Source organism: Echeneis naucrates, chromosome 19 (genome assembly GCF_900963305.1).
Source record: "Echeneis naucrates chromosome 19, fEcheNa1.1, whole genome shotgun sequence".
Taxonomy (NCBI): Eukaryota; Metazoa; Chordata; class Actinopteri; order Carangiformes; family Echeneidae; genus Echeneis; species Echeneis naucrates.
The window spans coordinates 12647798-12671703 of NC_042529.1; the positions used below are offsets into that span (position 1 = coordinate 12647798).

Here is a 23906-nt window from a genome sequence, read left to right on the forward strand (position 1 = left end):
GGCTTCCTAAACCTTTCCACTAGCCTGCTTGAGGAAACACTTCAGTTCATTGTTATGGTTTACGGTTTTTTTCTTTGAAATAAGGAAAAATTCCATCCTCCTTAATTTTAGTTTTTCTTGTTTTACAAGCTATTATCTCCACTACAGTAGAGTGAAGAGAAGACTTCATTGAGTGGCACGTTAAAATAGATGAGTTTGTGTTGATTTTAAATATTTGGAGCATTTTTTGAATTCGTAAAAATGACAACTTTCTACTCAAGTGCATTGAAAGATGGAAAAGCCCTTATGTGACTCTTAAATGCAGAGTTCACATTTTCAATGCTTCTCTGCATATCGACAGTCAGAATTTTGAAAAGCTCTCATTGATGGACAAATGGTGATCTGGAGTAGGCCAGTCTTTGTCCCTGGCAGCCTCTATGGTCCCATTTAGCCGCTTAGAAACCTGGGATGGGATGTAAAAGCTTAAAGAAGAAACAGAAGAACTTTACAGTATTAAACCAAAGTGCTTTATCGGGGTGGAACAAAAGGCAAAATTGTCTTGTGTTGAGCTTGTGTTAACCAGTAGACATCAGGATGGGGGAAAGGCTTCGTCTCTGACAACTGTGCGCTACGACGCTCTCTTTGGAAACAATGGACAATCTTGAAAGTCATTGTAGTATGATGTCATACTTTTTGGGAGCCAAGCGGGATGACTGGCAGCTGGACGGAGATCCTCGACTGTTTCTCATTAGTTCTACCCGGTGTGCAGTTCCTTACAACAGCAGAGCGGCTCTTGCTGCTGACTAATAAATCTCGAAACGCCTCATCAGTTCCCACGTGTTTGTCAAACACGTCCAAATGCGAGACGAAGAAGAAAAAGCTGTTGAATTCAACACAAGAGCTGCGCTGCTGGAACTTGCAAACATCTTTTACAAACATCAGAAACATGACATAAGAAACTCCAATTCTCTAGAAACAAATGGTGGCTATGAACATTTAACAGACCTCCAAAGGATTGAAACAGCTTCCCTTCCAGTTTCTCTATGAGCTTGCAGTGATGGTAGAAGCTGAATAAAAACCTCTGCCCTGATGTTTTCTTTCCTCGTCACCGTCTTGGAACTTGGAAAACAAGCAGTCTTCCTGCAAATGTGTTTTTATAGTAGGTATTTTTAAACTCAAGGGGCACAGTGGACACAGTGGACACCGAGAGAATTGGGTTAACTTAAGCAAATACTTGCACAGGTCAGTCAAGGCTGTGTTCAAACTGGAGTTCTTGGTCTGCTTGAATGTGTTTTGAGAGGATCAAGCAACCCATCATGATAGAAGCCTGTTGAGCTTGGAGGCCAGCGAAGCAGTGTCCCAGAGGGTCTGGTAGAAGCTGACCTCAGAGCAGAACTGTATACTTAGAGACCGGATCACAGAGGACGACCTCCGTTCAACATTGGACATTTGATACTAGTTGCTTGCAGGACATCTAGTTTGGTTCCTGACTCTCAATCCCTACTCAATGTGATTTTTGCTTGCCGAAGTCTTTCATTACGCTCTTTTCCGCCCCGAGGCCAACAGAGCTATGCATTACTGTGACCGCACAGGATGTGCTGGTTGTAGTGTTTACTATGCATTGTATGTCCATGGACTGACATGATGGCATGCATAGGGACGGAGCTCCAACTTTAACAATAGGTTGCGTTGAAGTGTTTTCCTGGTGACGTCGGTTGTTTCTTTTTAAGGGAGCGTCTGAAAAGACTCTCTGAACGTCTGTCTGCCTTTCTTTCAACACCAAGATTTTTTTCCTCCTTTCGCCTCCTTCAGTTTCCTCTTGAATGAACACATTTAATTTTCTTATTTTCTTTCTTGTTTTTTTTTTTTAACACGGCTCATCATATTTCGTTGCATTTGGACAATTTTCCTCTAAACTAAGTCATCAACTTACCTGTGATATTTTTCTCACCTTTGTGTGTTTTCTTTATGGGTGAGACGTTTTTATAAAAGTTCATTTTGCCTTACGAGCTTCCTCTCTCTTTTCCTTTCAAAAATAATTGGGTGGTTCGGAGTAAACTAAACCACCCACTTAAATCTCCCCCTCTCTCATTACAGTGCCCTGACTGCCACAAGAGTAGCTGACACCCAGCCAGGCTCCTGGGTGGACCCTTCTCAGCTCTACTCTTTATGAAGTTTGATTAGTTAAAGTATAGTTACTGATCGCTAACAGTTGGTGCAAATTAGTATTAATGGTACATGGAAGCTTGAGGATGGTAGTTTTGTAAGGTCTGGCCCTGAGTCCAAATCAGTCAGATCAGTCAAACAATGGGCCCAGGCCAAATTGTGGCCATCTGCCCTACATGCATGACTCCGGACATCCATTTTTTTTTAAACATTTATTTCACTTTGTTGATACAAACTGCATGGTTGAAATGTACAACATAAACAATAGCAGAAATACACAAACGAGGATGAATGCATAGGGTCAGTGGTGGGCAGGGAGAGGGAGAGAGAGCAGAGAGGCCATTCACACATGGTTCTAGTTTGCAGGCTTCCATTAAGGACAATGTGGTCTGGAAGAAACTTTACATTTCACAGTTTAATGGCGTTTTTAAGACACTTCTACCCACGACTGAAAGGTCACCTTCAGTCATTTTACATCGGGATTATATACACTGTGCAACTGGATGAATGGAAGGAAACGACAGGGGAAAATTGGAAATCAAACGAACGCAGTAGTTTACATTGTAATGTAGTATATAGTGAGGGAAACAAAACATGTCAAGTACATAACTATAAGATTTCTGTAGGACTTTGTGGAAAAATAGTTTTTTAGCAGTGACAGACAGAAATCTTTGTCCTCTACTGTGTCTGCTGGGCTAGGTAGCCATACTGAGAGGAAGCATTTGTGCTGATCAAGGCAAGACTTGCCCAATTTGATTTTCTACGGATAAACATTTATCAGTGGAGACAGTCAGAAAAAAAAAAAAAAAGATCCAGCGAATATTTTGTCTGTATCAGCTGTTAAGTCACTAAAAATCGTTGTTACATCCTCTCTCTCTCTGACAGTGGTGATGTAGCTCCACAGACAGCACATTCATTTTTAAATGTCATGTCATTTTGCACACTTTCTAGAACTAGAGGTTCCTAGATGATTAACAGTAAAAAAAAAAAAAAAAAAAAAAAACACCACACAGATTGGAATCAGAGCATGCTGAAGAAAGTGCAACCACTTCTCTAGTCCATATGCACGGGTAACTCCACAGAAGATAGTGGAGATCTTTGGGGGAAGGGAGGTGCCTTTGTGTCTGGGTTTCAAGTTCACTGTTTAAAAAACTCTCCTCTGTTCTTTTTCCATGCTTGAATCCGGAGGATCACTGAGTGGAAAAAGAGTCTTGAGCACTTTCACGCTCATGGGAAACGGAAAAACAAGTAAATCATAGCAAAGGTGCACTATGTCGGATCACAGCTGATGCAGCCTTGTCCCGAACAATGAAATCACCTTAGGATTTTACACACAAAGTAAATAAATCAACAAACAGGTCTTGGTTCACCCCTGTTTTTAGATCAGGTGTCACGATTGTTTGCAGGTGTTTGGACTGACAGTATGTGCCTTTGTGTATGAGCCCACAAAGATGTTTATCTTACATGTAACTCCAACCTTGCATTTATGTGCATGTGTGTGTCGCTAACGGCCTGATAAGTCGTTATTGGCGCCGGATGAAAGCGCTCGCGTGGTCTCACATACTTGTCTGCGGGGGAGGAGGTTGGTGGGGGAATGGGGTGGGGGGCTAATCGTTCCTCAGCTATCAACTCTGTGGAACTGTGGTCATTATAAACTGCAGCGCGACACACAAAACCAGGCCGAACGCAGATGCTGTGAGGCAGATAATGCTGGGAAACACACTAGAAGTCAATCACAAACGGTTCACATTCTTAACAACGGCCGTCTCTCATTTATTTGGTCCTGTGTTCATAAATCAGCTGACCCTCAGTCGGGGTTTCCGTCACAGTGTGAGTGAGCATGAAAGCAAGGAGAGGGGGTCTCTCAGGCTATATGAAGCAAAACTAAACAAAATGACAATCTGTAAGTAAAGTAGTTGGACATTTAGGACGACACGGATGAGATACCTCTTTACTCTGTACATTATGGGTGAAGCTAAATATATGAGGCTATTAGCTTAGCATAGCTTAGAAAATCCCAGAGACTATCAGCAGGAAAACAGCTAGCTTGTGTAACTCTGAAAGTCCAATTACCAAGTGCTCAAAACACACATCAACACAAATTTGTGGTTTGGCCAGAAGTCACATGCATGCCTTTTTTATTTTATTATATATATATATATATATTTTTTTTTTTTTTTTTTTATCATGAACAACAACTAGGTGCTGTGCCAACAACTAAACACGCAAGGTCCTCCAGCCATGTGGAGCTTTAGTTAACTACAGGCTAGCTGTCTTCCCCATCTTCCACCGTTAATGCTAAGCTAATCACCTCCCTTCTATACTCCATATTTAATGTGCAGACGTGAGCGTGACCCCCATTACGTGACTTCAGATTACCCCCGTTGACATTGTACCTGCCATATTTGGACTGGAATGTGTCTGTTGTGTTTGGCCGCGCTAAGATTAGCCTCCAAATTAAGATATATCATTTGCAATCTTCTTCTGTTGTGTTCCCAGTCAGAGCTACACAGGATTCGAGCATGTGCAAAAGAAAAAAACATAACAAAACAAAAACAAAACCTACCAGTAAGTAAACTACACATTTCCCTTTTTTATCTGGGTCTCATATAAAAGAAAGCTATATCAAAATTCATATAAAATCATATGTACAATTTTGTCATATTTTTCAGACATTATATGTTTTGCACTTCACAAACCATTTGAATACAAATCACTATAAATAGACAACTTTTTTTTTTTTGTTGTTGTTTGTTTGTTTCTTGTTTTTTGACATAAGGCACAGTTACCAGTGGTGTGTGTGTGTATGTTTGTCTCACAGTTGCTGCTCCCCAAACAGTATCTGAGCGTAGACGGTGCCGCTGCGGGACGCCTTGGTTTCTGGGATCGGCTTCACCAAATCCAGCTCGGCATACGTCAGATTCTCCTCCACTATCTTCGGCTGGATATGTGGAGACGGGGGGAGTGAGTGAAATAATGATGGGGGGCGGGGTGGTGTTAGTGGTGGGACAAAGACAAGGAAGGCTGGGAAAATGTTTTTATGATGAACTCCATTAAGTTAATTACAGGGCTGAAGATGCTGTAGATTTACCCTGTTTGCTCAAATGTCATTGCACTTCCAAATATGAACGCTGACAACAAACCTCCTGAACGTCAAATCTCTCCTTTTCCTTCCTTCTTACAGCTTTGGTTTAGTAAATGAGAGCAGGTCGTGTGCAGACATTGGCCTTATAACACTTCTGGGTTGAACTTGCCAAAATATCAAATACCTCTCGGGGCGTTTTGTGCCATTAAAATGCCAAGACGCCACAGAACCACAAGATTAGAGTGACAATTGTACAATTAAACCTGGTTTGAGTTGCACATTTTATGACGTTTTCTGGTCTTTTCTGGTCAGATGTTGGATGCCCTCTGTTATATGTGAGACCACAACAATTTTGGCAAGCCTACTAAGAGTAATTAGCTAAGTACAGTCTGTTGCAAAGGGCCTAATGCTAGAGAGGTTTCCTCCACATTTTAGCAAACTACAAGCAAATGGAAGGAGCCCAATTCTGAAAACAATGATTTCTGGAGAGAATTGTGATTGCTTGTCAACAATAAAAGATATGGATGACACTCACCAACACTACTTTCCTCGGCTGCGGTTTTAAAAGTTTGGGTTTCCTTGTTTTGTCTCCAATGGGAACTGCAGAGACAAAACAAGACTGAGAGGTTTTGCAGAGACCTGTTTAGCAAATATAATGCATGCGTTGATGTGTACAGCAAGAAACAGACCCCTCCATCAAAACCATAACTTAATATAGTGTTCTGACGGACAGATGCGTGTATGATAAGATATATTTCAGAGCCCTTCCTGTTTTCGGTTATGTAAAATTCAAGTAAATGCAAAAACTATTCAGATGTTGAGTTTAGAAATGCAGTATCAGATAACTCTGTTTTTTGAAAGGGGTTGAATCTCCAAAGAATTATCACCCAACTCTGTAGTTTTATGTTCAGCCTGTTTTAGTATAGTGATTTACCACAACTTAAACGATAGCACTGGAAACAAAGACAAGTTTTGCTGTTTTATGAGAACATATTTTGGGGTTTTTTTTCTAAATCACTTAAATCCCATTCATTTCAGGTATTGTACTGAGAAAGCTGATTTATGACTTATCATAGCATTTATCATAGCGAACAAATGGCTCGCAGATTTGTTTTAATATAACACGAAACAATTAGCAGTTCTAAATTAGCTGCAAAAAAGCAATATATCTTTGTCAACACTGTTCCCACTTTGTTAACAAGTTGGCAGGAAATCTGGGGATTTGGGAGAACTAACCCATCCTGATGAGTCTCAGGGCAGTAATTAAGTCAATATAACTACAGACTATGTGCTAATTAAGACGTAGACTTAGTGTGACAGCTGTGGTTTGGTAATGGTGAGAAAGTTTTTCCAGTCAAGTTCAGGAAACAGCCCCATAACTCATAGAGGTTATATGTGGAAAGGGTGGATGTTGACATCTAATGCCACCATGATTTTATGGTAACCCGACTTAGGGAATATGCTCAAATGTAGGCATTTTCTTCTCGTGGAAAAATAACCACGTACAGTATTGCAGGAATTATAAAGTGATCTGAAAATGGTGCAAACTTCTCCAACCAGTTTCAGCTCATACTGTAGGACGCGTTACCTTTGGCTGGTATCTCCGGTGGTTCCTCCTCTTGGCAGTCTTTGCTCCTTTTCTTTCTGTACTTCCTCTCCTTCTCAGGCAGAGCAGGAGAAACACTGACCAAACTGGTAACTGTCTCTCCCGAGCTGGAGTAGAAACACATCACACAGCCTCAGTGCACCTGAGATCATTACATTTTCAATGAAACGAGAAGTCTGTTGTCCTAAAGCCTTACCTGTTCTGTGGGCTTTTGACCAGGTGGTAATTATCTGCGAATAGGTGCAGAATCTTTAAAAAAAAAACTGATGCAGACAACCATCTTTGTACTCTAAATGTGGAGTGAGCTCGATATTGCTGCTGACCTTTTAACCTCTGTTTCCTCTGTACGTACTGGCAGGTTACCGTCACCGTGAACATGCACATGCACAGCAATCCCACAGAGCAGATCAGCACTGCACACAAGTACACATCTGAAACATACCAACATGTACACACTCACATTAGTCCACCAGCACAGCAGCCTCATACCATTGCTTCACTGCACACACAAGTCGAAAGGGGGAGGGGGGGAGGGGGGGAGTACATGATTTGTGTGAGCTATTTAAGGCACTGTAGTATATCCTTTGGGTTGAGTTATTTTTGCCTGCCAAGGACGATGCAGTGCCAGCCCACCACAAATGCACACACCACACACACACACACACTCTCTAACACAATCAAACACGAAAAATATGACAACTTACCTTCAAACAAGCTCCACAGGCTGTCTTTGGCTTTGGAGGCTGGAAGGACATGCACTGCACGGGGAAAGGAAAAGAGGACAGAAACACGTAAAGTCCGTAGTCATCACTGTGGCTTCTCTGCCGCCTGATTACACACTGGCTGGAGTTTAAATAAAGCTAATTGTAGGAAGACAACAAGCCAAGGTGGGCCTCCTCCCTGCCTGCTCCCGTCTCTGATTCACTGTCCAGAGGCCTCAACCTTAACCTTTACTGGGAGGAAAGGATGCATAGCTCTCCAACTCATACCAACTTAAACACAACTGTAAACACTTGGTTTACAGTTGTGGCCAGCTGTAAACTTTAACCGCACATCCACCCCGTAAACTGAGCCCAGCCTTCTCTTTCACCTTCATAACAAAGTGTTGTGGTCAAACATTTTTGCTATATCCACACAATGGCTGAGCACGTCCTACTCCAGATATTTTTTTCCTTTCTGTGGCATCAACAACATTGTTGTCGAATTGCCGTCAGGAACATCCAGATCTTTGCCGATGGTATGAAAGCATTTAAAACTCTTGAATTCAAACTGATTGATTTCCTTTTTTTGCTTTTTTTGTAAATACAATGCAATACAATATAATGCTTAAAATCATTCTTTCACCGCGGCTTGACTGTTAGCGATAAGAAGCATCTAAATTTAAGCTGCTTCTTTGTGAGTTAACAACTGTAGCTTTCCAATCCAACACTGTACTTTACTAGTTGTAATTGTGCTTACTTTATTTTAAAAAATTAATTGGTGTATAAATACATAGTTTTGTACTACAATAATAAGGATATCAATACCAACAATAAAAATAAGATGAAGAATCATGACAGGAAGAAGAACAATAAATAGTATCCATTATTAGCAATTGAATTGTTATTATAACTAAAAGGTAACAATTATTATCATTCAGTTTTATTTTATAATGACTGTATAGAGATAGAGAGGGCGATGGGACACAATACAACTGCCAGCTGTAGCTATCTAGGTAACTGACAACATATGAATTGGTTGGATATCTGTGACTTGTTGCTTTGGATTGGACACAGAGCGTGGTGAAGCACTTTGGACTACTTAAAACAAAACATACAATTCAGATATCAAGTGTATTGTTCTCCCTACCTCCCAGCAACATCGTTAACACCTCAAAATCAAAATCAGAGACCTTCAAGTGCAGACAGGAGCTTTAAAATTAGCGTATGTTTCACTGTTGTGAATACACTCGTTCATTTCTTCACCCAAAGTGACCACCGTCGTCTTAACACCACCTTGCTGAGCTGGCAGTTGGAAGCTTTGAGCTGCAACACCCACTAGGGCATCTTGAAATGCCTCAAACCACCAGAAGCCGGACACTTTTCCACAGGAAGGCTGGCTGCGCTGAATTAGAAGGATCGAGCATCAAATAAATAAATAGGATGTTCATGGCAAAGCCTGCAGTTTGTAAAAAAAACTAAGATTAATTCCTAGAAAAGAGTTTCTGCTAAATGCTGCATCATGCACATACCTATACTTTCAAACTACTTATTTTGTTATAGGATAATATTTATTAAACTGAACTTCTCTGTGCAAGGCCAGAAATAACCCTAACCCATTGCCAGTTTAGAGAAAGACATGCACTCAGCAGCAGCAGCAGCAGATTCTATCGGGCTAAAACTGAGAAGGGTCTGTAGAAAGCTTCAGACTTGGTGCGATAAGTGAAGCCACTAACTCCTTTACTGGTTTTATGTGCATTCTATATTCTGCTGTTTGGAAGCACAGCATTTAAGGACAAATAGTTCCAGACTAATCTATGTGTAAATAAGGTAGGTACAAAACAAACAATCAACATGGGGCAAAATCTATTACGGTTTTCAAGAACAGTAAGCAAAGGCCATATTTCACAGGACTGAACATATTGCAGATCCAAGAACGTACCGCACATTTCAAAATTTCGCATGGTGTATTCGAGTTCAGTTCTCGAATGGCGCTTGAGCAAATATTGCTCTTCGCCCCAAGGGTAACATTGAAGCAAGATGGCGGCGCACACATGCTGGCTCCGGTGGATATTTTATATCCCAGACATTGCTATTGCAATTTTCTTGCTCGTTAAAATGTTAGAACCTTCAGTGACAGTGTAACAGATTGTAACTGTGGTGAATAAATCCAAAAGACTGGGGCCTCAGGTTAATAATTTACTTCATCCAGTCATTTCACGTGGCAGAAGATTTGATTTAAATCTCCACTCATCCTTCACAGTAAATTATTCACAGTGTAAAACTCGACAACATCCGTGACGTGCATGCGCAGTTTTCCATGCGGGGATGTCAATGAGGCAGCTGTGCATGTTGGAATAATCAGAAATTGGACACTTAATGCCATAAAACTGCCTTTCATCCACATGTACAGAATGCCTTCTTCTTTTTATGGCAACTTGTGAATGGCGGAGGGCTGTGTCGCACAAAGTGGAAACATTCAACAAACTACTTTTTGTTCATCCGAGCCACAGAGATGAATTCAGCTGCTTATTGTATTTCAGATTTGTGACTCTTTTTTATGCCCCAACAACCCCAACACTGTAAACATCAAGATACGGACGTTGGCTGGTGTGAATAATGACCCTCTTTATTTTCATTGTCTATTGAGTCAGTCAACGCTTTAATTTACTGTATTACAAATGACTGGAGATGAATGTAAGCACTCAGCAGTGTTGTGCATCCTCACAAAGCTTTAAATCATCCGGTCTTCACCATCCCCTTTTATTTTCCCTTCAACAAATGAGCATCTTTCCACACATTAAGGACAGAGCCACTTTCTTTTAGGTCCATTTTGTTACGGAGAAACTTCTTAAAAGGTGTATATGACTACGGAATTGTGATATTTTCGATTTTCTTCTTTCTTCTTAATCGGCTCGTACATGTCCACGTGCTGTGTACGTCTTTTCATCAGACAGTTGCTCACACGTGCTGAAAGAAATGTCTAAACGTCGAAAACAGCGGAGGCCTCGTCCCCGCTACGCTCTGTTTTTCTAACAAACCCTCTGACCTCTGTGGATGTGGTTGTTACGACCGTATGAAGTGGACTAATGGCAGTTTTGTGTGTGAGGCGGATTGTGGAAACACCTGGCCACCTAATGTTATTCGACCACAGGAATCTCATCAGTTTGACGTCACGCATACACACGCACACACAAACACAGTCTCAGTCATCTGCTGTCTCTTGTACAAAGTGGGGACCAGAAGCAAAAGTCCCTCAGGGGTTTTTAACTCCACAGAAGTGTAGCTGATGTTTGTCATAGTGGAACAAATGGGCAGCATCGATTTCCTCTGTTGTTAGATCTTTATGATCACTCGGTAGTTTCCTGGACATTATCTATTATTCCCCTTTTCCAGCACAGTCTGATGAGGTGATTGTATGTTTTTAAAACCTCATGGCTGTAGCTGTGGAGTGATGGCGTCTCTCCTGAGCTCTGAGAAACATTACAGCTGGAAGAGAGGTGAAAATTAGTGTGTTCGCTCATATTTATTGCTGTTGTCTCTTCCTCGTGTCTGAATGCTGATTGTAGCCAAAGACAGGTGTCAGCGGGGTTTTTTTTTTTTTTCTCACCCTAAACCCTGCTTACTGTTGGAGCTCACCTGGATTTTGGAAGGAAACGTCAGCTTAAAGGGGCACTCTGCAGAATTTACACATCCAGCTGAGCTCACTCATTAAAGTGCAGAAGTGAAAAGAGTTGTGTAACATCATCTTTGGAGCCAAGGCGCCTTTTCAGGTCTGCGAATAATAATCCTGATGAGGTCATTACTGTATTTTGGCTTTAGCTAAGAGATAAATTTGTAACAGCCTGCCTGACAAGAGGGGACTCTAAATTTGAAAAATGACGGCCTTTGCCTGCAGAAAAGGTCTGAGTTACATTTTGGGAACTGTAAAATTCAGGATTTTTCACACTATGCTGACTTCACCAAGCCAAAGCCAGGATATATCATCCTCTGTTAGATTTCAGCCATTTGTTTTTCTGCTTCACTGTTCCAACTTCTTAGTAGCTGTGCAAAACTAAACTAATACTATACTGATTTTCTAATCAATTTTGTTCCCAGCGCATCAAAGAATAAATGTTTTAAAGGCTTTCTGTGACTTTATTCACCTAAGACTAGACGAACCAGGGCCACCATTTTTCATAAAATGGCAACAAAAATGAATGGAAATTAACCTTATTCGTTTAATAGACTAAAAATAATCAGCTTTTGGAAAGACACAAGTTTGGTCGGAGACTTTCCCGGTGTAGAAAGGAAAATCAGGTTGCAAACAAAAAGCAATTTCTAAATTGTTTAATCGGCCTGCTAAATGAGACAAGTCTCAGGGTGAATCTCTGGCTGAAAAATAAACAATGTTTCTACTTTCTACATCCTTTGCCATTTGTGTCATAATTGCAGTATTCATCCAAAAATGTCCCAGTTGGCTTTTTTATTATTATTATTGAAACCATAATGGGCCGGCACTTCCTTGGATGAAAATAGATCTCCACATCCTTGTGTGGAGTGTTAAGAGCCAAACACGAGCCAACTGCCCACTCGACTGTCACTGCAGACAAACATTCAGACTTTACCTTCCTCAACAAAACTCTCTCTTGTTCCAGTTCTGCTGAGCGTCTCTGAACTCTCTGTCTGTTCCACTCCAGGGAGGGAAACTCCTTGTCGTGGCCAATGTCAACAGCCCTTGTTGAGGTCTGCGTGCCTGCCTGAGCCTAGACTTGGCTGTGGACACCCCGAAAGTCACAGTCTGTAGCAACGCTTCCATGGAAAATGTGGTAAGCAACGTCTGCAGTTGTTCAAAGTGGGAGAGAACACCAATATGGTAATAAATTCAGTGATGAACTGTCTTCAGGTTCTGATCGTCAATGTTGTTTGTGAAGTTAAAAAGTGACTACTTAAAGTTCAAGGACATATCGCAGACCAGCGAACAATGAGGCGTGGTCATATTTTAATAACAGTAAGGACGGTAAGTCCGTCAAGCTTTGGACTCCTTAATGTGTTACATTAAGAACTGCTAAGAGTGGTATTATAAATTTGAAAGATTTATTACTTTTCAAGGCTCCTCAAAACTATGAACATCCGTTCTTTCCATTTCTCACAAGCACCTGCTTCATCCATTTGCTCCGGAGCTACAGATGCACATCTGACTAACAAACTTAACCCAACAGTTACCAGGAATTACTTTCCAAAGGCATCAATAACAGGCAATTTTTTTTTTCTGCTGCAGGTTCTGTTCTCCTGCCAAGAGCACGTGGGGCCAATTGTCAAATTGACAGCCGCCATATGATACAAGCAGTTCTATTATTCTATTGGCTCCACCCCTTTTAAAGACATACTCTATTGAACATGACACTTTATCCCCTGGTAGTGTTTCCCAAGACTGTGTTGCATTTTTCCAAACTCATCCTTAAAGCCTTTTTTGTGCATCGATTATCGTACTTTAACGTCTGCCACTGTTTTTGTAGGTCACGAAAGGCCTGGACTGACAGGTGTACCGAGGGAGCGGGGCTTGTACTTGTGGCCTCAAAATCTGCTCTGCAAATCTCATCTGCAGACGAAAAAGCTGGTGGAAAAAGTGACAAAGCTTTTAAAGTTTTCTCTGCGCTCATGAAAGCGGATTTCTGTGCAGGATCTGGTACCAGTGGATGTGTCACCCATTCTCCAAAGCCAGCGGTGGCTCTGAAACCTCACACTCTCTCTGCTCTTTCTCCAGATCACCCTCTCAGTCTGAGGATCCTTTTATCTTCAGGCTTGTTCCTGGCCAATAACGTTTCCCCTCCCAAATCAAAAGCAGGACAGCGCTGTTGCTCAGTGAACCCACTTCACCAACTCTTCAGACAGATGAATTACATCATCAGCATTGTGGTTGGAGAAACAGCTACTACTGGAGACACGGAGCTGCTCTCCTTTTTTTCTGGCAGTGTAATGGCTGCATTTTTGAATTTTGCCAGTTGTAACACTTTGACTTTCATGGCGATGGCCTATATTTTAAGCGCAATCAACTAACAACTATGTGGTTGCACAAAGGGCGGTCAAGCATTAAACCCTCAGGTTAAGTTCAGTCATTTCATGAGACTGACGGAGATCTAACAGGGCATCAGGAATCTTTTTTTTTCCCCAAATATCCAGCAAAAACCTCAAACAGTTGGAAGTCCAAACAGCTGGGAGCTGTTTTCTGCTGTCGGCCATGGAATAACTCCTAGAATAACCAACCTAGCATCTGCTTGAAAGTATCTGCGGTCTGACTTTTATCAAAACTGCGTTTGTCACAGCTTCTGTTGTGGTCCCAAGAATACTTGTCAAGTCTCCGCCCCAGACTCTTATAAGCAATGATGTTGTTGCGTGAGAGGCTGGTCTGCAACTAATTGTGTGTCTTCCAAGAGTTAATGGGAGCAGCTTAACGCAGACCCCAGTTTCACGTCTAACATTTAGTAACCCAAAGACATTTCTTTGCTATTGGATACTTTTCAAGTTGCTGGCATGAAGATGAAGTGTTTTAGACTCCAATCACTGCGACACCCCTCAATATGTCCACGCTTTGTCTAGTTGTAGTTTAGAATGTGCAAGGCTGTAATTTTTCAGTGTTTTTAATTCCCTCAGTGCAATCATGTTTGGGTCATTACTAAAGTCTATGAGAACTCTTATAGTCCAGCCCCCACAGTCCAAATGAGAGACAATGTCAGTTGATATTAGTTATAATATTGATGTATAATAATGAACCCAGCGCTCACCTCTCAGCTCAGTAGCAGCAGTGCAGTTGGATGAGGCCTTCCAGCGGTCCTGCTGCTTTTTAAACTCCTGCACCCGACACATGTAGAGCCCTCGGTCGTCTTCGGACACGTTCAAGATCAGCAGGTCAAAGATCTTCCCCTGCTTTACCACAGTCAGCTTCAGTTTGGGCCACGGGAAGCTCTTGGTGTAGTTTCCGTAGAAACGGGCCTTCCTCATGTTGACGCGTGCAATTAGGAGTTCTTCCTCCGGTCGGTCCGTGCCCGCAGGTCGGAAGGTCCATTTCACCACCGGCAAAGCTGCATTTCGCCTCCGCTGGGACACAACACAGGAGAGAGTGATGTTTTGACCCTCCTGGGCCACCGTGAAGGGGGACGGGGTGATGGTGACGTTGATAGCCAAGCACAAATCTGGAGAAGTAAGATTGGGACAAGTTCTTTTAGGGAAAGTGTACCCGGCTACACAATGCAGGATCACAACTTTTGGACCAACATCGGCTACAGCAACTTATTAGAAATGATAATAATAATAATGATTGTGGCTTTGAAACCATGTTTGTCTTTTTGGCTTTAACTGCATGATGATAACAACAGGTGCAAATCCCAACTGCAGTTTCCAGGAAATGTACTGCTAGGGATTTAAGAAAGTAAAAAAAAGAGTGTTTACCAAGATTAGCACAGAGGCAGTGAAACTATCAGTGACCTGGGTTCACCAGTCATGAGGCATATTATCTTCAGTCCGTCTTTATTACGGTTGTTGTTATGCCAATATATTTAGAAGACAAATTTACTTCATTTCGGTCCTCATGACACTGAAGCAAAGGCTTGTTTGTGTTTTCACTGTGCTCCTTATGGGTGATAACCCAATCACAGCCAACTCCTCTGCGGTCAGCCATGTTGTGCCTGCTGCTTATTTAAACCTGGCAGTGTTTTCACTGTGTTCCTTATGGGTGTGAGAGGTTGTTGGTCTCTGCCTGTCTCTGTGTGTTGGCCCTGCGATGGACTGGTCACCTGTCCAGGGTGAACCCCCCGCCCGCGCCCAGTGTGAGCTGGGATTGGCTCCAGCACCCCCACGACCCGGAAACAGAAAAGCGGTAGAAGATGGAAATAACGCAGCTGTGTGGTTTGCTCACATCTGTGCGGAGCAGCAGTGGAGAAAATACAGACCTTCAACCTTAGAGATGCCCCGCTGAGCACAGTGTTTATATTCTTCTCTCACTCCTTGCCATGTGGCAACAAATATGTCCAAATATGTTTGTTGACCAAAACTGTCAACCGGTGTTTCTTCAATTATGGATGGAGAGCCATCTCCCAAATTGTTTCCATGGAAATAAACATTTAAAGTGCATATTAACAGAGATTCAGTCTGAGGAATATTCGTATGAAATGTATGATGAATGCAACTTTACTGTCTCCATATGATGAGTTTAGTGAGTCACACATTGAACGTGGATTAAACTTGAGTTGACCTGAACTGACGTGACGGTGTAGTGAAGAGTTTCAGCAACATTGCAACTTTAAGATGATTCAACCTTAAAACTGACAAACACGCACACACAACCACGTTGGTTGCTTTTGTTCATTTTGAATAGAAGCTCAAGATTAATAAAATCAGTGTCAGCAGACTGAGTCCAAATATATCCATTTAGCGCGTGACGAAACAATCTCCACCAAAGGTCAACTCACTCACGCAGTCTGGAGTTTGTTACCATATTAAACATTATTATTATTATCTTTATATTATTCTTAGATTTGTCAGCTTTTATTTCAGTTTGGGGGAAACGAAAAAGTCATGAAGTAGTTTGGATTTACAAGCCTGCATTGTGTCAAATTGGTCTAAAATGAGAGTGGGGAGAGAAAAAAAAAAAAAAAAATTATAGAAAAGTTTGCCCTGAAATGAAACAGACCTGAACTCATCTCTGGAGCGTCAAAGCAGCATGAGAGAAGAATAATCAGTGTGAGAAACGTGCTGAACACCTGTACCTGATATCTGATATCTACACAGCTCGGTGACTCAGTGAGCGACTCTGCCCACCTCTCGTGTGTTTTGGGAAGGACATGCGCGGGATGGACGCTGAGGAACGAACCTTTGCATGACAATACGTTACACATTGGGCAATTTGAAATGCAACGCTTTCCATGACACGCAAGCATTTTGCTGTCACAGAAGTCAGACTCTTTGGCGGCTGTACAGAATTCAAATCACCACCTTTTGACACCCCCCAAACCACACACACACACACACACACACACAACTTTTTGTTTTTGATTTGGCTTTGAAAAGTATAGCTGAGAAGATGCAAAAGGATCGCTTTGCGTTTGAAAGGCGACTTTGTATTCCATTTAATAGCGTGTTTTGACAGCAGATCACTGAGATCATTGTACACGAATGCGGAGAAACCTCTGTTTTACTTTCAAACGCTCAAAGGAAAACCACCAATTTTCACCGTGGGATTGCCTCTCGTCTCTGCAAACAAACGCAATCTTTGAAAAAAAACAAAAACTTATCTTCTTCCAGGACACAGGCTTTTGGGAGTGTATTTATTTTAGCGGTGACGGCGAAGAATCTATATATGCAGAGTTTTCCATCTGTTTCCAACACCATCTTATCTGAAGAGCGTCTTCCTGCCGATCACCATCAACATCACAGCGGATTCTCAGAGGTTTTTCTGCAAAGGGTCTCCGACAAATACTGAACACCACATCCTCTCTGGTGTGAAGCAAAACAAACCTTTCCTACCTCCAAGCAGCGCTCGAGTCAGGAGAGCGAAGACCACAGAGGAGATCTTCATTTTCCACGGCTGCAGCCTCCATAAACTCCCAGTTCAATGCCTCTGAAGGAAAGAAGCCCCGGGTATCCTCCTCTTCTACACACACACACACACACACACACACACACACACACACACACACACACACACACACACACACACACACACCCCTAAACTCCCCGCCTCAGCCGTGGTGTGTAATATGAAACATTGGCCGCTCTGTTTCTGCTCAGAACCTCCCTCAGCCCCCCCCCCCCCCCAGCCCAACTCCTGTCACACACACACACACACTCAGCAAAAACATATTTGGCACACTCACGTGCACATGCAGCCAGACAGAAACAAAACAGATGAGTATATGCAAGGACCTACGTGCACACACGCACACACACACCACTGGCTCTGGAGAGTGAGTGGGAAGTGTAATTTCCTGTGCAGGATGGAGGGGAGGTAGAAGTGTGTTGTTGACATCGACGCCGAGCAAATCACACTTCCAGCTGTGGAGGACAGCAGGGGCAGACCTCAGTCAGTCACACACATGCTGCCACAGAGGAGGGGCAGTGTGTTTGTGTGTGGGCTAGACTACATAAGCTGATTCATTTTATATTTAATGTTCTTTGTCAGTTCTATCAGATTGCCCTCAGGCGCTGAACAGGCCCTTGAAATTCGTGATTAATGCTGGCTCTGTGTTTGTCTATGTGCGTCTTCACCTATCTCCCATTATGTCCTGTCTCATGTAACAGGAGCCCACAGTGAATCTTTGTGCAGCAGTCTGTCAGCTCAGGGTTTCTGGGACTGCTTTCTGGCTTTTATCAAACCTCAGAGAGCCGCTCTGGCGAGTTGCGGGACACTTTTGATTTGCGGATAATAGCAGAGCCCGCTTGCAGGGCCTCGTAAGTGCTCCTAGTCTGGCGACAGTCTGACAAACAAAACCGATCCCTCCACAAAGACGTCCCCACTTTACTAAAGCTCCATAACCCAGACCATTTGGCACAAAAAGGGGTGTAGGATTTACCAAATTGTGGCTCTAAAACAGAGCAGTTGTCCCTTTTTCCTGCCTATCATCCTCTCTGCAGACAATTCTTTCATATTGTGCATCAAAGAGATGAACCTGAAGTTGTAATGACTAAGCTGTTAGCAAACAGCTGGGTATTTATCCATTTAGCAGAAACATTAGCTTTTATTTAGGGCCTAAAATAGTCAGCTGTTGCGATGACTATAATTTTAACATTCACTTCCTTAGCTCAGGTTCTGTCTCCAGGTAAATACCAGGCTGGTTTGTAACAGGTTCATCTTTCATTTCATCAGGCAGCAGATAAAACAACATATTTGGTTTGTGGCTAAAAATATGTAAGGGGGCAAAACATCACGTGACAATTATATATTATAGAAAATTGAATATTCACTTTTACAGGAGGAGTTGGGCCAACTGTTCTCTGACAGCTTGAGGGAGTTCACCAGCCCTGCAGTCTTATTCATCCACCTGAAGGTGCATACAATGTCTACCATCTTCAAAATGTGTGAAAGTCAGCCCTCTTCAGTCAGGAACAGGGAGACAAAAAAAACAAACAAACAAACAAAAAAAACCTCCATCCATATTTCCTAGCTAGCTCGTGACTGCACAACACTTTGGTGATAATGCTCTGTCAGATTGATGATCCAGCCAAAGAGGAACGTTATTTTCGCAAGTAGACAGTAAACGGTTTTTCCAACAAAATTTCTTATGGCGGAAAAAGATGTTTTTAAAGTTGGCCAGTGTTCTGCGACTGCAGTAAACAAGATTTCAACAATTAGCACATCTGTTAGGAATTACCCTCTGCTTGGAAGTAGAGTTGCCTTCATATTAGAGACAGTTTCCATTGATTCTTCCTCATTTGGTGCGGAGGAGGCAGGCTCAAAGGCTTGGCAGAGGACTCAGACTCCCAGTTAAATGACAGAACATATGGTACAGAGGTGGAACAGGACCAAAACACCACAACTGAGGCCTTACAATAAGTCAGATATGAACATTCATCTTCTACCGCTTATATGTCTCCGGGGCTGCTGGACCCTGGACAGGTCACAGGACCAACAGACAGAGACAGACAGAGACCAACAACCACTCACACTCACACTCAGACCTACGGACAATTAAGAGTCAGCAGTTCACCCAAACGTGGTGTCTTGAGGAAACACATGCAAACTCCACACAGAGTCCAAACTATCCTGTGACCTTTCTGGAGGGCAACGGTGCTAACCACTATGCCGCTGTGCTGCCAAGATATGAACAATGCAGTTAAATTACTAGGTCAAGACTACAGCACAAGCCGGCAACTATCCCAATAACATGGCAGACATTTTGGCGTTGTGTCTCATTACAATATATAAAATTTAATTTATGCTGTTTTACTGTTTGGTTTCCTGAACTGCCTCGTCCAGGGGGTGAGCTCAGAATAAATAAACAAGTACATGTCAATAGTTAAACCTCACTGAAACCTGACCTCCATCTGCTGATGAAGACCATGTGATACAACTGAAAACACTAGACCACCTACCAAATGGACCATGCAGTGAGATTTTTTTGTTCATATGTTTGTTTATACACATTATTGTTATTCATACATTAAGTAGGATCTTTGAGTTTTGTGAAGAGAGTGCAAAAAATGGACTAAGAAATATACAGAAAAGCTGATGAAAATGTTATTTGGTGTGAGTTGATGATTTGATGTGCAACTCATCAAGCAGTTCAAATGAGGAGCATCAATTTATTCTCATCCTACTTTGTAATGGTGTGTTGTGCCTTTATTTTTTATTTTTTATTTTAAACTTCTCTCGTACTGTCAGTATCTATGGAACGCTCAGCGAAAGCAAACACACCATTGTACGACACACAGGAAAGTTGGAAAAGTCTAACAAAGAAATTCATTGCTGTTATCTGGCTGTGATTTAACTTCCAGAAAGTGATATGTGTTTCACTTTAAAGATCATTTAAAAGGCTTCTCTGGTGCCTCTTTATTAGAGGTAAATGCTGCCCCCTTGTGGAAACTCTTCTTTATTCGTTTTCTGCTGAGTGGTGACATATAATCTCTGTGCAGTATGTGTGTCAGTGGAGCAGCCGGTCGTGTGTCTTTTTCATGAGTAAACATGTTTTATTTAGCTTTTAGAACGACACAACTACATCAAAATTAACTATGGCGAAATATCTTCCATAACTTTTAACAAACATCCTGATACACGCGGTCAAGAAACAGTTACAAGAGGTATAAAATAAGGATATGCTGACATTTGTGCCTGAAAATGAGAGGAGACAGTAGGCTAGTCCACCTGGACCACCTGGATGATCGATGCCCATTTTTCCTGCAGATCTCTCTGTCTGACCTTCAGCATGTCATCTTAGCGAGGTCAGTTGTGAGACTCGCTGACTGGCTGGGAAATGAGAGTTAAAGTTTATGGAAGCCTTTGTCGTCTAATACAAGCATGCTTTCTTCAATGACCATTTGCCCAATCACAAAATATTTCAAGTTGATCTTCACTGCCACTGATAGAAATGGCGACATTAGCTGTGCTTGCTTTGTTTTGTTATAGTGTATATGGTGTTGCTATGAATTTTCCAGGTTGATAGCTTACATTCCTGCTGCTTCTCCTTTGTGCGTCTGTTTAAAAGAACAAAAGAACAGTGGATTTATAAAGTATATTCAAAGTTGTTGCAGTTACAAAAGTAAAGTGGCTGTAATGTGCACTCCGGTCGATCACCTCACCTGTGCTGTTATCATGCAAGTGTTTCCTGATGATGTAGAGCTTGACGATGATGAACCCAACGAGAAAGAACAGGCCGATCGCACAACCAATCATAACGTACTTAATTTCTGGAGAAAAAGACAAAGAGTGCGCATAAAAACGACGAGCAACAAACAAGATGCAAAACAAAAACAACAGGGCAGAACGTCGGATTGAGTAACAGCAGCTCGTGTGCAGCCCTCCTGAACAGCAAGTGTGTGTCTGTGCGCCTGTGATTGGGTAGAGGGATAGAGGAGACCTCATGTTTGATTTCACAACTTGTTTACTCTGTGTGACATGAAGGTCTCAGTCATGGTCTCATGCTCCTTTATGCATATTTGATTGCATCACCCATGTTTCCAGTTTGAATCCTGAACATTTATGAATCACTGCTGGGGGGGGGGGGTAGTGGAGCACCTGAGCTCTTCAGGAAAACACACATATAATCATCACAATCATCACAAAGTAGCCGTGCCCCCTCATGCATTGCCTAATTTACGTCTGTGTCTATTTTCCTCTGAGCGGGACCACCATTTTAAAAAATTAACATAATGTTGAATCGAAGACGCCTTGAAACTGGAGACCGAGAACAAAAACTCATCAGGAAAATATTTACCGAGCTAATAAAACAAGTGTGAAGTAGGGTCATTTTCCCCTAAACGTCAACGCAATCTGAGTTCTTTTTCCAACCTTTGAAGTTTCCCTTGTACGGTCATTAGACAGAATGAACCTTCGAGACACTTCACTTTGTGCACCAGAGTCTATGCTCTTCCCAGCATCTATATTCAATCAGATTATGTTTATCAGACGCCAACATGACTAAGAAAAAAAAAATTTCAACACTTTCCAGTTTAAACGAGTTGATGACAATAGGCAATAGGCGAATGGCTTCCTCTTAATTTAACCCTTTCGCAGAGTTCACCGAGGCATCACAGGAGTTGTTGTGAGAGCCGAGAGACTCCTTGAACAGGAAGCTATGAAACCGCAATGAAACTCCTAATCTTCATTGAAATCAGAGCATCACGCGCCCGTGTTGACCCACCTAGTTTCTCTTCATGCGCTCCATCTCCCCTCGCATGTGACAGACACCCTGAAACACAAAAAAGAAATCATTTTCAGGTCACGAAAAGACGTTGCTCAGAGAGACAGGAAGGAATCAACACCACCGTGTTGTTGCTCCTATCAGATAAGACTGACAATTCAGCATACTAACTGCTGCACAACACACGCAGCTGCGGCACACAGACTTTCGACTTTTCAAGTACAAAAGTAACGTCATCAACTTCACCGGATAACTTGGAAACAGTTGCCAGTCTTAGATTTTCTGAGAAAATCTAAAGAAGATCTATGAAGATCTATGCAGAAGGAAACAGACACAATAGTCTTTTTTTTTTTTTTTAATAAAGCTATTGACGGAAAACGCAATTTTTTCAAGCTCTGGAAACTTCTTATGTTTTTTAGTTATCATTTCCATTTCCTAAGGTTGCCTTGCTTTTACTAGGTGTTACTACAACTACATGATTTTAGGTGAATTTTAGGTTTCAGACATTTAAGAAAAAAACTTTTTTTGGAAGAAACAAACAATTTTGTGAATTATTGCCAGAAGACCAGCCGCTGCTGTTCAGTGGCCAAACGCCAGTGTAGCTGAGGGGCGGGAGGCGAGGTATGACTGCAACTGAGAGTGAAGGGTGTTGCTGCGACAGAGCACACGTACTCAGTAAATGGCTATCTAACGTTGAAAACCACCGGTGACATTCCTCTGGCTGCCCAGCGAGCTGCCCTGCTGCTGCTGTATGACGGATCCCTAACGCGAAACAAAGTATAGACAGCTTTCCAGGGAAGGCGGCCAAATGAATAAACAAAGAAGGTGACTATCCTTCGACCTTGTCAGCATGTTACAGGGTTTAATTTTATCTGGCGGCTGAAACTTGCAGGTTAAGTACCTTGCTGAAGGACACAAGTGGGAGTTTTATTGCTGCTGCAGGTGCTGAACCTGTGATGGGTCATGGGACGGTTTGTGTATCAGTCTATGGTAACTTCAGCTTCATGTGTCCAGGGTGTTAGGAGATAAGTTTTCCAGTGACCAGACTGTGACCTCTTATATAACGTTTCATGTCCAACAGGAGCATGGACAGTCCAACGGCTCACTGCATGAAGGACTATTAACGCTCCATGAACCCTGTTGTGACATGATGCAATGACAAAAAAAAATTCTCCCACAAGAATCACCGTTCAGGAACTTCACAATACCCAAAAATACACACACTGCACTTTCAGGTTTCCATTTCACTAGTTTAAGAAAACGTGTTATTACTTTAAGTTCATTATACAGTGAACCCATATTGTTTTGTTATGTCTGCTTCATCCTGTAATCCTGTAATAATAAACCATAACGTAAAAATGAGACCATAACTTACACAAGCAGTAAACAGGTACGAACATTTGGCGTCATGTCCATTTTATAGCTGACAGTAAATTTTATTTTGCTTTTATATGTTTGAACGAAAATGGCCAAATTTTTCATTCATTCATTCATCTTCAAATGCTTATCCGTTTCTGGGGTTGTGAGGGGTGCTGGAGCCAATCCCGGCTCACAGTGGGTGAAGGCGGGGTGCAGCCCGGACAGGTCACCAGTCCATCACAGGGCCGACACACAGGGACCAACAACCACTCACACTCACACTCACACCTACGGACAATTTAGAGTCACAATTTAACCCAAACATGATGCCTTTGGATGGCGGGAGGAAACCCACGCAGGCACAACGTGGCAACTCCACACAGAAAGGCCCCGGGGCCAGGAACTGAACCCACCGCCTTCTTATTGTGGGGCAACACTGCTACCCACTACACCACTGCGCTGCCCTGACCAACTTTTACTGTGTTAAAAACGAGGTTTTGGATTCATTAGGTTAACCTTATAACCACAAAACTGTCTAAATTTGCTTTGGCTGTGACGATCAGGAGCATTCGTAATTAGTTACTATTGAAAAAGACAATGATGTCTGTAGTACTTACCAGTGATTAGGATGGCCCTGCTCACAGTTAACAAGTACCGACACACCTGAGCTGCCCTCATGTCTC

The 23906-nt window shown here is 42.2% G+C and overlaps 1 protein-coding gene across 2 annotated transcripts; it reads right to left on the reverse strand.

Moving 5' to 3' along the window:
* Positions 1-4270: 4270 nt before the first annotated feature.
* On the reverse strand, positions 4271-23906 carry vstm4b (V-set and transmembrane domain containing 4b). 2 transcript variants are annotated; one of them, XM_029528225.1, is made up of 11 exons: positions 23841-23906; positions 21865-21912; positions 20804-20911; positions 20673-20698; positions 14299-14611; positions 7541-7594; positions 7160-7267; positions 7033-7066; positions 6819-6943; positions 5766-5830; positions 4271-5086 (listed from the first exon to the last, which is right to left on the reverse strand). In XM_029528225.1, exons 1-11 carry the CDS (start codon positions 23899-23901, stop codon positions 4961-4963), a joined length of 1068 nt encoding a protein of 355 aa, XP_029384085.1. In that variant the 5' UTR covers positions 23902-23906; the 3' UTR covers positions 4271-4960. The 2 variants fall into 2 exon arrangements, with proteins under 2 accessions (XP_029384085.1, XP_029384086.1); XM_029528226.1 differs by lacking the exons at positions 20673-20698; positions 20804-20911; positions 21865-21912; positions 23841-23906 and adding an exon at positions 17036-17185 and having other exon boundaries at positions 14299-14706.